The sequence below is a fragment of the Syngnathus typhle genome, linkage group LG13 (genome assembly GCF_033458585.1).
Source record: "Syngnathus typhle isolate RoL2023-S1 ecotype Sweden linkage group LG13, RoL_Styp_1.0, whole genome shotgun sequence".
In the NCBI taxonomy this organism is placed as follows: Eukaryota; Metazoa; Chordata; class Actinopteri; order Syngnathiformes; family Syngnathidae; genus Syngnathus; species Syngnathus typhle.
This window is the reverse complement of record NC_083750.1, coordinates 10,060,540-10,074,848: the sequence shown is the minus strand read 5'-3', so window position 1 is coordinate 10,074,848 and position 14,309 is coordinate 10,060,540. Positions and strand designations below refer to the sequence as shown.

The 14,309-nt window shown below is 45.7% G+C and overlaps 1 protein-coding gene across 3 annotated transcripts in view; it reads right to left on the bottom strand.

The window, feature by feature from the left end:
* The window catches only part of agap3 (ArfGAP with GTPase domain, ankyrin repeat and PH domain 3), a 74,212-nt gene that overhangs the window by 22,376 nt on the left and 37,527 nt on the right, over positions 1-14,309 (bottom strand). For all 3 annotated transcript variants that reach the window (XM_061295191.1, XM_061295192.1, XM_061295190.1), the window contains exons 4-11: positions 14,003-14,088; positions 12,924-13,065; positions 12,717-12,851; positions 11,980-12,107; positions 11,438-11,593; positions 8,082-8,165; positions 3,667-3,771; positions 1,584-1,758 (exon numbers count right to left, since the gene is read on the bottom strand). In XM_061295191.1, the coding sequence (XP_061151175.1) occupies positions 1,584-1,758; positions 3,667-3,771; positions 8,082-8,165; positions 11,438-11,593; positions 11,980-12,107; positions 12,717-12,851; positions 12,924-13,065; positions 14,003-14,088 (1,011 nt within the window). The remainder of the gene's footprint in view (positions 1-1,583; positions 1,759-3,666; positions 3,772-8,081; positions 8,166-11,437; positions 11,594-11,979; positions 12,108-12,716; positions 12,852-12,923; positions 13,066-14,002; positions 14,089-14,309) is intronic.

Genomic DNA, 14,309 nt, shown 5'->3' with positions numbered 1-14,309 from the left:
CGCCTCTCTTTAGGCCGAGGCCGTCAGCGAGCTGATGAGCCGTGACGAGGCCCGACCCCTCGGTGGAGTTGTTGCCATTATGTACGAGTATTGGCATAATGACGCGCTGGCGCTAATGCCGGGCCGGGCAGCACATCATCTGCCTCCGCGTAATACACCGCCATCATCATCATAGCCGCTAACATGCTGACGTCCCGCTACGTCCTCCCACGCCGACCTCGGCATATTAATGTGTAATCTATTTTCACACGTGCTACACCACAATTAAAATATTTTGGACATCAGGTTTACAAAGACAAGATTACCGTTAATGACAAGTTACTTAAATTCTGGTCAAACGCTCCAAGGTTTTGACTAAATCATGTGATCGGGCAACGTGTTTGATGTTGCGCCTCTCTCCGCTAGAGTCTTGACTAAAAGTGACGAGTTCTATTAATACGGGAAGCCGCGTATCTGTCAGCGGCAACGTATTTAAAAGGTTCCGCTCAGCAGCCGGCGGAGGAATTAAACGCGGACGCCTGGCAACGTGGTCTTCACTCTTTGCTCTTCATCTCGGTGTCTCGCTGGCTCATCTGGCCCCGCCCCCTCCTTTGCCTCGCCGCCGCTATCCCTCTCCTGGTGGTGATTATAAAGGTCTTTAGAAGCGAGGGATGCATGAATTACCAAAGGCAAAGACAAGGCTTGTGATTTCGCCGCCCTGAATGAGAAATTACCCCTTTGTTCCCCTCATCAATTGCATGTCTAATGAAATCAAAACCCTGATCGCATAATCAGAAGAGGGTCCTCCACCCGGAGAGAGACCTGACGTGATTTGTAACCTTTCTCTGGCAGATTAAGGCCAATCTCTCTCGCTTTGTTCCCAGATGCGCATGGCGACTGATAACGTCTTTGAGGAAACCTAGAAGAACCAGTCGGGCTTGTTTCAGCCCTCCGAAATCTCTCTCGCCTGTCGTGATCCAAAGCGGGAATGACCCTGTCACCTGACGCCCGCCCCCCGCTCGGCAAACTCCTTCATCTTCTCTGCATTTTGACTAATTGAGCCGTTCGGCGGTGCCAGCGACCTGACAGGCCAGCGTCGAGAGTCCCGCGGTCGGAACCCCGCTTCCCGGCTACTTGGCACGCGTCTCCCTCAACAGGGGGACCGGCTAATTATTATTAATTACCCTTAAACACGCGCCCAATTTTAGCATGCCAGCTCGCTGGGAGTTTTATTTTTAAAACTTGAGCCGCTACAGCAAACTCCTCACCCCTGCAGAGAAATAAAGATGGAGGCCACCTCGCAACCTTTCCTTTCTTTGCTACGCCGCCATCATGCTGAAATGGAGGAGTATTAAGATGCTTCTTGCGGCCGCTCGTTAAGGTCTCATTGTGCCGCGCTAACTATGTACCAGGCAGTTAATTTGCATGTGCGGAGCATGCGGAGAGCACGTAATTAACCTGCCGGGACGGCGTGGATTTTACAATGAATCACAAACCCGGCACATCGGTACAGTAATGACAGAGTCATTATATAGGGAGGAGCAAGACTTTTGAACAAAGAATAATCGGGCAGTTTTTCGACAGTCTGAGCAAGGAAAGGCTACCTGTGTTCCCGATGCCCAGTTGCAGGGCGCTGCGGTCCTTGGTCATCCCGTTGGTTTTGGGGCTAGCGGTGGGGGCGACAGTGGTGGCCACCGCCCTCGGCGGTCGCTTGCCGGGCACCTTGACCGTCGTCCGCAGCAGGTCGATCTCCTTTCCGTGCACATTCTGCATGTAGTCCTATAGGAGCAAAGGCAGTTTTAATGGAGGAACGATGGAAAGGGAGGAAAATGGATATCGTCCCAAATGGAAACTCGGGCAACTGCAATTGGCTTTATGTTGCATTTGCCACTGAATGACGTCATAGCGCGTCACGATGTCATCAAGTCGACTCGGCTAGTTAGCCTCTCATGCTAATGGCTAACAAGACGGTTGGGCTGCTAGATCCAAATAATTGGAAAACGAACCGAAATGGAATACTATTCTATACATTTCGTGAAAATTGTTATTAGTCCATGAAATGATGTCAAATGTCTTGGGACACCCAGAACATCATCACCTGTGCCCCCACGCCTCCTCTTGGAACAGGCTCATAATGAAAGCAAACACTCATTCTCTTCCAATTTGCTTTAAAGCCCAAATGTGGGAAGCAGGGGTGAAAACGATCATGCTCAGCAGAAAGGAGGGGGGGGAAAAAAACAAAAACAACGGCGGCAGCGACCGTCTTTTCCATCCCCCCACCGGCTCCTGGCTTTTATTGCCAAGTCGTAAAGCACTCATTTCTTTTCCCGAGCCTCCTTGCTAATTACCCAGTGAGCGCTCTCATTTCGTTTTATTGCGGGAATTAACAGCCAGATCGAAGCGTGCAAAGCTATTAAGATGTGTGATTAAGCCACATTCAATTAGTTTCTACAAACAATTTAATTGATGTAGCAGATAGAATTAACAGAAGGTGATTGTGTGGATGGCTTGGCTGGCTGTGAAATTAAAGGATCCCGCTCGCTCCCTCGTTCGTCTCTCTCTCCTTTTCCCAGCCTCTCTCGTCCCGCTCCGTCCCCCTCGCTCGGCGGCTCCGAACAAGCTGTTACGGAAGTCACGCAACCCTCATTCCGCGTTTCCTACGCGTTCATAGAGCGGCCCGCTGACCTGGGATGGCTGTAACGATAGCAAGTTGAGTCAATTACGCACATCAGTGTAGCGCCGCAGCTCGGCTTGTAAATGAAGACGCTGGCGACGGCGCCAGACTCCATTTGCGACTAGGCTGACCCGTCTTGTTAGACAGAAGACGTTAAAAGCTTTCATTTTTTTATCTTGTCTGAACAGATGCTTGAATGTGGCGGTACCCAAACACGGTTCCGTGTGACCGGGAATTATCGTTCCTGACCATTTGCAAGTGTGTGTGTGTGTGTGTGGTCAACATCAAGTTGGGCTGAGCGACAGACTTTGTGATTGCGACATAAAATGGGACGCCAACTGAGCTACTTTTCTTTTTCGGTGATTTCGAGATGTTCAGGATGCTCTGTGGCACCACACTGCCTCTCCGGGGTCAGACTTGGTACTACAAGAGCCATCTGTTTTTTGTAAGTTTGCTCACATTTGAAAAAAAAAATGGTATCTGTCGATGTCACTTAAAGCCTGCCTGCAAACATACCGACTGGCAATGGAAGAATGGTAGATAAAGACGGACGCTCTTCGGCGTGCCACCGACAGCCAGTCGAGTGTTTAAGCCGTATTAGCGGCCCGGCGGGACTGTGACAAAGATGGATGCCGAGGGCCGGTCAGGCTCGGCTGCCACGCGGGGAGAGCCATTACGAGCACAAGGCAGCGTGGAGCCGAGACCCGGCCGTGTCTCCATTAGCCGTCGGCGGGAATGAGCACCGCGGGGGGGGGGAGGGGAGATGACCACCGGGACGCCCTCTTGCTTAACACTAATGCCCGAGACACCAGAGTGGCTTAAACAGCCATTATATAGCAATCAAGCTCAAGCGAATCATTAGCTACGTGTTTGTAATCGACTTTGATGCGGCTATCGCATCGAGAGAAAGAGTGAAGCTCAGCAGTCGGGACGAAGGGAGCGGACCAAACACATAAACTCGATGGAAAAGGAAATAGAATACAAGGAGGAGGGGCTGGTGGCCCGGTACTCACGTGTAAGCTAGGGTGATAAGTGAGGAGGCCGTTATCGCACAGCGTGACGTACTTCTTCTTCCACTCCTTGTTGAGGGATTTGCCACTTCGCTTCAGGAGGATTCCCTGGAAGAGACCACATCGCGCGCCGTGAGCGGCAGCCATCAACGGACGTTAAACACCATCAGAACAGCTAGCGACGCTATTACGCAGAACGCTCGGAGCAACGATGGCTCACCGGGAATTTTAAGCGCTAGTTTGGCTGGAGTGGATGTTTTGACAAAAAGCCAACATTGAGGCAAACATTCCATAAAATGGCTGACATGGTGCACGGAAAACAGTCAAGTTGCTTTGCAGATGTGTTGATTTTCTTTTGCTAATCAATGAATCAATAATAGTTTTGAATTAAAAAGTACATTTTTATTTCGTTTCAAATCGGATCTTTCTAATATTCAAATGAGAAGCAAGGTGGCTGTCATCTTTGGTGATGCAAGTGATTGAGTGTGGTGACCATCTGAACCTTCAAGTTCCTTTGGGGCACATTCAGACCTCCTCCCCTGCATTCATACATATGACACGCCGAACTCTGAAAGACCCCACTAATCCGGAGGATTAGGGAGTGTGATCGCCCCCTTCAAAGCCCACGCGAGGCCTTTTTTTTTTTTTCTTTTCTATGGGACTTTATCATCCAGGGTAGGGGTGGAGGGCGTGGGGGTGGCTTTTAAGGTTTCCTTATCTACTGAGGGAATCCGCCGGTAAACAAAGCAAGTTCCTCGGCTGGAGGTGACCAAACGCCTCTGGAGTGCAAGGGCCAGCAGGTTCTCTGGGGTTAAATGGTGAGGAGGGGCGCGCTTAATTAGGGGATTAAACATGGGCCATGTTTGCGCTTTTACAGCCATTGAGTGTGTGTGCGCGTGTGTGTGTGTGTGTGTGAGAGAGATGGAATACGGAATGTGGTGGAGGAGGGGGTGTGTTTGCTTGCAAGGCCCAAACTGCAGGCTTTAATCCTGATTAACACATCAGGAAATTGACCGGCGGTGACCTGGGCACCAGGCTGTTTGCCGACAATCATCCTAATCCCGACCCTCACTTTGTGTGGGTGGTGGATGTTTTTTTTTTTTTTGGTATATATTTATTGGTTTCTCCAAATCAAATTTGTGACTTTGTTGACCTATTTGCTGTAATTAATGCCAGTGATAATTACTTAGAGATTTTAATCACATTTAATTGAAGTTAATTGTAATTACTTGACATTATTTAATGTATATACATTAAAATCAATATTGATTCATGCAGATTTTTTTTATTTTAATTATTAAGTTCTTGCAATATATTTTGTGTATTAACTACAAAATGAAATACCGCAGGCCAGACTAACTTTACGTAAAGGCGTGAATCTAAAAATGTTGCCTTGATTTATTATTAGTATTTTCTTTTATTAGTATTATTAGTATGTCTAGTATTTTATTCGTATTTTCCATCTAGTTCTTTAATTTGGGGAGAAAAAAAAAAGATGAAACAATATGACTTTAAAATAACACACAATGAACTTTCTTTTCTTAACTAACTCCTGTTAAAGTTTTTGGGAACAATTTCAAAAAGTGCTTTTAACCTAATTACCTTTTTTTTTTTAATGATGCTTTTATGGTTAACTTGATGATGTCCTTCAGCTAATCACTGCAACCCCCCCCCCCCCAACCCACTCCTAATCGCCATCAATAAAATAAATGTAAACAAGTTTGAACAAGGCTCTTCTAATCATAGAGAGCAAAATGACGCCGCCTCGGGGGAAGCCGGCCGCCGTCACGTGGCGTGTTGTACAAGAAAATATGCTGTTCATCTCATGATCTTGCTGGGGCGTGCACTAATCTATATGTGCAATCACAACGCGCCGCTTCTTCATATTCATCAGCGCCGTCGAGCGGATCGATAGAAAACACAGCCGCGATAATGTGAAAATCTTTAACAGCGTACGGAATAATTTTTCATTTTTGTCACATCCGGTTGGCGAACAAATGACAAGCGGGCGAGATGGTTGTGAGGGTGGAAACTGAGGAGAATATATTTTTTATTTGCGGGAGCCTCCTGAATTGCAAAAATGGATGATACGCATAAGTTTGATGATAAACCGATTGCGTAATAATCCATCAAAGAGGAATAAAAAATATATATATCTGCGATAAAGCATTAATTTTGAGCTTCGTAATAAATTAAATAAAAAGTTCACCTACAATTATTTTTTTCAGCTAATAGCAGCATCATGTTTAATAATGATGCTTTAATGATTTACATCAAAATGACATTTGATAGAGCTAGCTAGTGGTGCGCACACAACATTGATTACAGTCCCAATCAAACCTTTTGAGCTACTCCCCACCTTCAATAAATATCTCGACAGATTTGGCACCCCCCCCCACTATCAACAACTCACTTCAACTTTATTTATAGAGCACTTTAAAACCCCTCGACAGCTGCAAACTAAGTGCTAAAACTAAATGAAATAAATGTGTAGTCGATTAAAAATCAGTTCAGACAAATCAAAAACACAATAAAACAATATATCATAACCAAAATGGAATCAGGTCTGTTCCTCATTGATGGGCCCACAATGTACGTGCGCGTGTGTGTGTTAGCTGTCGACAGCCCCTCAGCAGTAAGTCCATTGTTATCCTCCCTAACTATTTTTATAGATGGGAAGGGGGGAAGAAAGGGGGTGTTTGAGGCCTGCCGTGCGCAATTTGGCTCTGCTTGAAGGTGAGGGGGTGAGGGGGGGGGGGGCAATGAGGGGGAGTGGTCATTAATATCACATTGACACTTTGATCCCCCTTGATTGTCCATTTGACTGCGGATTTGTTAGTCACACAACTTCCCCGAAAAAAACTAACTCCTTTGTAGATGAAGAAAAAAAGTAGGGGAGTAGGAAGGGGGTTGGGTATCTTGTCAAAGGTTGCCAAGATATTTGAAGAAGGTAGCACCACATAAGTGGGGTGTACTTTCAAGATGGCTCCGAGGTGCCTGTGTGTTTAACTTAACCCGGACATCTAATTTCTGCGAGGACTCCACAAATATTTCGGGCAGTAAAATGTGTCATTGGTTGAAATGTAAAAGAATGCAAATGGGTCTTTACCACTCTTAAATTTAATCAAATGGATCGAAGGACTGTCAGGATAAAATGTATTCAACACAATTTTACTTTCTTTTTTTTTATCAAACAAAAGTCTTTGATTGGCATATTAAAAAATAAAATCCATCACCACTCATTAATGTGAGGCTTAGTGAATAATCGTGAGCAATCACAACTTTGAAAAATCCAAACTTTGGAGATTCGCACTCAAATGTGTAGTTAATTCCTTAATGTGGATGATGCAGTAGATCTTTAAAAATAATAATAAAAAAGTTTAATAATGTATCATTTATTCCACTATATTTATTTAGCCATTTGCAGAATTGTATGACAGGATTTATTTAATTTTTTTTATCCAATAGAATGTTTAGGATTTCAACAAAATAAAGCAAAAAAAAAAAAAAAAAGAAAATTGTGTAATGGACATGAGTTAGTATAAAAGGCCAACTTCTGTGTACGTGTTATAAATACTTCAAGCAGGACAAAGTGAAACCAGCCATGTGACCGTTAATAAATATGAAAGATGAGACGTTAGAAGAAATTAAATCACCACAATTATATATATGAATAGTTCCAAAACGATGTGCACCTGGTAGCACAAATGCTCAAGGCAATAATTTATGTATTTATTATTGTTGTTTGTTATGCGCTACATTATGCATTTGAGAGGTATGCATTTTACTGCTCCATTGTACACCATTCATAATGGCGACAGTCATTAATAATAGCACCATTTATTATAATACAAAAATCATATCTATTTGCTTTATTGCCAATAAAAAATAGCAGAATATATGATAGAATGTCACGTGAACGGCCAACATAATTGTAATCATACACCTAACGTTTTAACACATTTATTTGACATTATATATTTACATTTTTGCGATCTTTTGGCAATGGTGTTGTTACATACTGTATCTTCCTAGTATTTAAATACTGGCAAAACCACAGCGGCACTTTGGAAATTGTGCGCTGTTGTCAGATGCCACTTTACGTGGAGTGTGCCGCCCTCTTGTGGCCATTTCAACACACGCCTGATGACATATCCAGCGCTTTAATTGGTTAACTAAATCAAATCAAAGTTTTCTAACCTTTATTGACCGTGCCATACAATGTACATTCAAATAACCACGCGGCAAATTGTAATTTTTGGTGTAAATAAATACATTTTAGCCCAATGGGGTGACAATATTATTTTTTTTTGTCAGCAGTAAACGGAAACTCATCATTTAAACATAACAAAGGTCGTGCAGGCCAAGTGTCACATACTCACCCGGCGCATTGCGGGGAGGCTGTGATGCATGCTCACCTGTTTGATCGGAATGGCCCTTCCACTGCCTATGCTGTCTGTCTTACTCTCAACGCTCTTTGACTGCTCGCTGGCTTTCCGAGACTGCAAGGAGAACAACACACACAATCAGCCGCCGATGTCGTGCTTGCGCGTGTGTGTGTGTGTGAATGCGTGCGTGCATGTTGCAACATAAAAGTCCAAAACAGCTCAAAGACAAAAAAGCAGAGCAGCGCGACAAAGAGCGGTCAACACCAACGTGCAAAAGCAAGACCACAATTGACACACATCTCAACACTCAGGACGACCACATATTAATTATATTAGGCATTTTCATTTTTTGAGTCATGACTCAGCCCTGAAACCCTTTCCGGTGATCCGTTTTGCTGCCGGTTTGACTCCCGGCACGAGAGCGGTCGCCGCTAGAGCAAAACGCACAATCAATAGATTCAAGGTTTCGCATAAGGAAAGAAGGGTTAGTTTAGGTCAGCGTCAGCAGCCACCTGCAAAGTGCTAAAGGGGGCATAAACGGCTTTTGCATGTCAAATAAGTCATATTTCCTGTAAAACATGGGAAAAAGTACATTTGCAGTGTCATTTGAGCTTCCCACCCCGACACACACCAAAAAAAAAAAAAAAAAAGGATGAGTAAAAGGGGACAGACGTGTATGGTCTCACTCATAACATGAAGACAAAATGTTGTCACCCATGAAGAGAGGGAGACTTGCAATCATATGGCTAACATTTTTATTTGTGTTGACCCTTAAGATGACTTGTTGGAGCTTCTATACAGACACCATACAAAGCAAGTCACAAAGTTCACTTCAAAATATTCAACAGATTGAGAGGCAAACATTTTTGCAGTTCCCCACAAAGTATAGGATGGACGATAAAAGGCAGTATTTCATATATGTTCCTTTTTTTTTTTTTTGCGTGTGTGTGTATAGAGTCAAATACAATACAAGGTATATACAGCGGTCTGTCGGGTTTGAGGGCAAGTCGGCTCGTGATAGAAAAAAGCGATTATGCGAGAGAGAGTCATCATCTCCGGGGAAAAAGCAAAGAAAGAAAGAACAGAAGAGTAATATTAAATCAATCCATAAATAAAGTGTGAAAATACAAAACAAGTGGAACTACATTCATACAGGTCGGTGCAACCCCGGCTTTGCCTCTACGCTAACTGACTTTATGAAGGCCTTCATAAAAATAACCCCGCTCTAGTCTAACTTGCAAATGACAAGGAAGCAACGAAGAGCAAAGAAGAAGAAGAAGAAGAAGAAAAGAAGAACGTGGCAACTTGAGTCCTTCAGTCCTGCTTTACGGCGAAAAGGCAGAGTGATGATGTAAGGGAGACGCGTGTCCTTAGGATGACAGACGGCTCCAATTTGGGGGGGGGGGGTGCTTTTGAATGGTGTGTGTGTGTGTAGGGGGGCGTTTCCTGTACAGTCCCTGTGGTCTGTCTAATTCCCCAATCTTTCTCTATTCCAAAGCTCTTCTAATCGGGGAGGAATTGGAAAGCCCTTTTTGTTGACCAAGGTGAAAGGAAATAGAAGCTGCAGGTGGGACACTGGGGGGCGCTAAGCGATACATGAAAAGGATTATTTGTTGCAAACTCCGAGCGTCATGTGCTTGTCAGCACGGGGAAACGAAGGACAAGACGGACATTAAGAGTTCTTTGCAATGGAAGCACTAGGAAGAAGAATGGTATGATCCAAGATGGCGGCAAGGGAAGGTGTGGGAACACTGGGACCAGCTTTTTTTTTTTTTTTATCATTTTAAATTTGAAAGTCCCAATGGCGGCGTCAGGAACTGTGGGACGTTAAGGCATATTCCCGTCCCTCCGATTGATCGATTAAAAACAACAACACGGCTCGACTGACTTACACAAGCTTTTTTTTTTTTTTTTTTTTTAGTTTGGGACAAGATGAGCAAAAGGGATGACGATTGGGAATCCCCCCCAAAAAACTCTTCCAATGCTCTTAACTGTACACTCCCTCCTCTTCCTCCGGACCTCCTCCCACCCTCCTCCTTCTCCTCCCGGCTGCTCCTCAGAAGGTCATGAGCTGAAACTCCCGCTCGGCCTGCCACTCGGGCACCCACACCGGGTAGGTGGCGTGCTTCGGCATCTCCATGACGCGGACGGGGAGGAGCGGATCGTTTCTCTGGTGGACATGGTTAGTCACTACCTAGCAAGGGAGGAGGGTGGGGTGGGGGAGGAGAGTAGGGGGGGGGGGAGACAACAAAAAGGGAGGTATAGCACAAGGCCTGGACTGCTCGGAGGGCCGGCCGGCCGCCCGCCCGCCTGCCCACGTGCGGCTCCCACAGCAGCCGTGGGCCGCATGGCCAAGGCGGTAGAGGAGGAGAAAGAAGAGCAGGTAGAGGACAGGACAAAGAGGGACAGAAAGGAGAAGAGGCAAGAAAAGACGCAATCTCACCTCGCCTGGACTGTCAGAAAAAGGGGCTCGGGGGAAAACCCGTTTGGAATTTCAAAATGGAACCCATGATGTGAAACTCGAATCTACACAGCAGTGACACACCAATCAGGACAATAAGGCTATTTTTTTATTTATTTACTTTTCTGAGAGTGTGAAATCTGTCTCAAAGAATTCAAAAGGACAATCTTTACTACGATTTGAAAGTTGCCTGGAATTTCTGAGACAAATTTGTGGCTCGTGAGATCATGAGAAAGAGGCGGGAGGAGCGCAGGCAGAAGGGGAAGAAGACAATCATAAAAAAAGACACGCTAAGGAAGTTTAGAGTGGTTAGTGCACACCACAGGCTGCCGGTTAAAGCGACAGGACACGGACGGGGGAGGGAGGGGGAGTGGGGGGGGGTCAGAGGTGAGGGGTTGGGGTGGGCAGGTTTTTGTTTTTTTCTTGTTTTTAAATCAGATTTGACATTGGCAAGTGGGGAGGGGTATTAAGATGAGGTTCCAACTCATTTTAGTGATGTAAATAAAAAGAGAAGGATCCAGTCAGTCAGAATGAGAGGGCAAGGGTGGGGGGGGTGAAAGATTTGGATCGGACACCGCAGGGGGGGGGGGGGCCTTCGTCGTCACAGGTTCCGCGAGAAACCTAATCCACTCACTACACCCAATTAGAGAAAAAAAAAAAAGGACAAGAAAAATTTCCACAGTGTTAATCTTCGTTATTTGCTGTTTGAGGGCTCTAATATATATATATATTGTTTTATTTATTTTCCAGTGTCCATTGTGCCGTGCGAGCCTGCATAGGAGGAGAAAGGAAAGCTGGCTCGGGCACTTTTTGTTTTTGAATCCCCCACGCCCCACCCCTCCTGGCTCCGGCGGACAAAGTCCGCCACTCCCCTTCTCTAGTAGTGCGAGTGGGTGTTACTTTGCATCAGCTGTCGCATACTTACTGTGAAAATGTTGGAGCGGCGCTTGGACTGCTTGCGAATAGGCGTGGGCGTGTTGGAGGCAGCGATGGTCTCGATGCGCATCTCTCGCTGGCTTATGCTGGGGGTGGAGGGGACCGAGGAGGAGTAGTCGCTGAACGCGCAGCCGCCGTTGGCCGCCTGGCGGAGGAGGGGAGGAAGAGGGGGGGGGAGGTAAAGAGGACACCATCGGATGAAGGAGGAGGACAGGAAGTGAGAACAGCGGGTCAATTTGAGTTCGATTACATAAGACGACCGCGCTGGAGCTAATTTATATTCACACGGTGGAGGGGAGGGCTGTGAATTTGTGTGGAATTGCTGATTAATTGAGTCCTGAAGCAACAAGGAAAATGGAGTGCAGTACTTGGTTGCGACCAGCAGAGGGTACTGTTGATTCAGCTCAGGTGCTAACAGTGAAACCGATTTGTTACAAGTAAATTGGAGGACGCTATCAAAATAAAATAAAATAAAATAATCAAGTTATGTTGCTTGATCATGTGACTCGCGAACCGACCTCGCGGTCCTACCTGATTAATGTGAACGGAGGGGATGGACGCCGCGGGGACTGACGAGTGGCTGGGCGAGTTGGGCAGAGACTTGCACGGGCCGATGGAGAGCTGCTGCTTTTTCCTCATGGCCACCACCTTCTGGGCCACTGGAGGGCACAACAAATAGATATTGGGGATGGGGAAAAACAGAAATGAAAATCTTGCCTTGTGATTATCATGACCAAAAGGATTATGAGTATCATCACGAAAATATTCAAAGAACTCCAAGGCATAATATAAAAGCGCAATTTTATTAATTGGGAATCTGGTGACTCGAGTTGAAAAGTCCCGGTTGTCATCGGCAGCGACGCCCAAAGTGTGACCAACGTTTGAGCGGCCCCGCGCAACTCCGCCTTTAATTAACGCGGCGGAACTCAAATTAGCATCAGGAAGCGGTGCCGACAGTCGGGACAAACGAGACCAGGGATGATCTTGCCTGACAGCACCTTCGTGTCTTTTTAAACAGCTCCGATCGGGCTTCGGGAAGCAATTAAGGAGCCGGAACCGGCGAACGTAAAGTCAGCATTTTGTTTGATATTGTGGCAAGCTTCGAAAAGCGCTATGGGGAGAATAAATGATGACTTCATTATGAATTCAAGGGGAGAGGACATAGTTGATGCTTGTTGTTAAGGCTTTTAAGAGCCAGATGATATCTGGATTAAGAATGAATATAATGCTAACACGCTACCAGATTGTATGCTAACGTGTCCGCTCACCATCTTGAAAGACTCTTTCCACATTGAGGCCATAAGTGGAGCAGGTCTCGTAGTACGTGCAGCGCTTCAGGTCATTGGATAACTTTCTGGCCCGCGAGTCGTCGATCACTCTGGGGTTGGCGGCGCTGATGGCATCTAGGACCGAAACGGTGTTTCAAGAAACGCTGCAAAGAGAGACCGAGCGGCCGCGGCGAGCGACGTAAACACCTTGTGTCCCCACGAGGACCATGGGCACCTCGGCGGCGTTCCTGTAGCTGGACAGACGCAGGAAGTAGTTGTAGACCGTCTGGAAGCTGATCTCGTCCTCCAGGCTGAAGACAAACACCACCGCGTCCACCCAGGCGGCAAACTGAGGGCACAGAAGAAGAACGGATGGATGTTGAAATGCAACCACGTTCACATTTTTCCTCTTGATTTACTGTCTCGGACCAGTTGAGGTCCAGACAACAGAACAAAATAGCAAACCGGGACTAGTTTGCAGAGATCCCAATCCATCTTTAAAAACTTCTCACTCTTCACCACATGATGGCGGTGTAGCATCGTTTGTGACCCAATACAGGGCACTTGCACAAATCAAAGATTAAAATAGGCAGAGGCAAGCTGCTGCAATATAGTAAATATAAAAATAATAAATTGAATAAATTAGTGCATTCTCAAGGGTGAGGGGGGGTATAAAAATCTTTATACAATTTTCTACACTGGATGCTCATTGAAAAACTATTCACAGCAGACAAACTATTTCTTTTGTGCCGGGTACTTCCTGTCCTCGTTATGACCTCACCAGAAGTAATAAATCATACATGGAATAAAACTGCATTTTACCACCCTACTAGCGTAATAAAGTAGGTCGCACCACCTTCAACTGAAAAGGTTGCTGAAACCGAAATTGTTGCGGGAGACTCGGTTAAAAAAAAAAGTGCAGAGTCGAGTGGGAATCGCCATTCATCTTTTTATTATCGCGCCAGTCCTGAGGTGAGCTGGAGCTTATCCCGGCTGACTTTGGCTAGGCAGGGAGCAATGAAAAGATTCAATGTGAAAAGTGAAACCATGAGTTTGCGGGCTGCTATCTCACCTAGCATGAGGCTTCTTTCGTTATTCTTTTTTTTACTGACAACAATTAGCTGTCTCTAGGGTGTTTGGCTACAAGTTTCTCGTTAATCCGCCGCGACCTTTAAATGCATGCGAGGTGAAAAGGGGGAGCAGCAGGCAGGTAATGATGTGTGGGCTAATGCTCTCTTTCTACATGACTGCGGTTGACTCTTCTGGTTTTTGGCGTCCATGCTCACCTGTAATTCTGGAGGTCCTCCTTCATCTCTGATCAGGAGGAGGTAGCTTTGCCCGTCCACCACAATTTCCTTCTTGAAGCGTCCACCTGGAGGACAAATGACACGCACTGTTGTTTTTGTTTTGAATCTAGTATAGTTATTTAGATGGTTATATAATCTCTTGAGAATTGGGACTGGGCGGTTTCAGCCAAAAATAATTATTATTATTATTGGAATCACCATTCGACCCATATTGCATTTTATTCAACGACCAGAAGTGAGTTAGTCGAAACTACTAGCATGGGCTCATTTGGTGATGCTGAGTGAG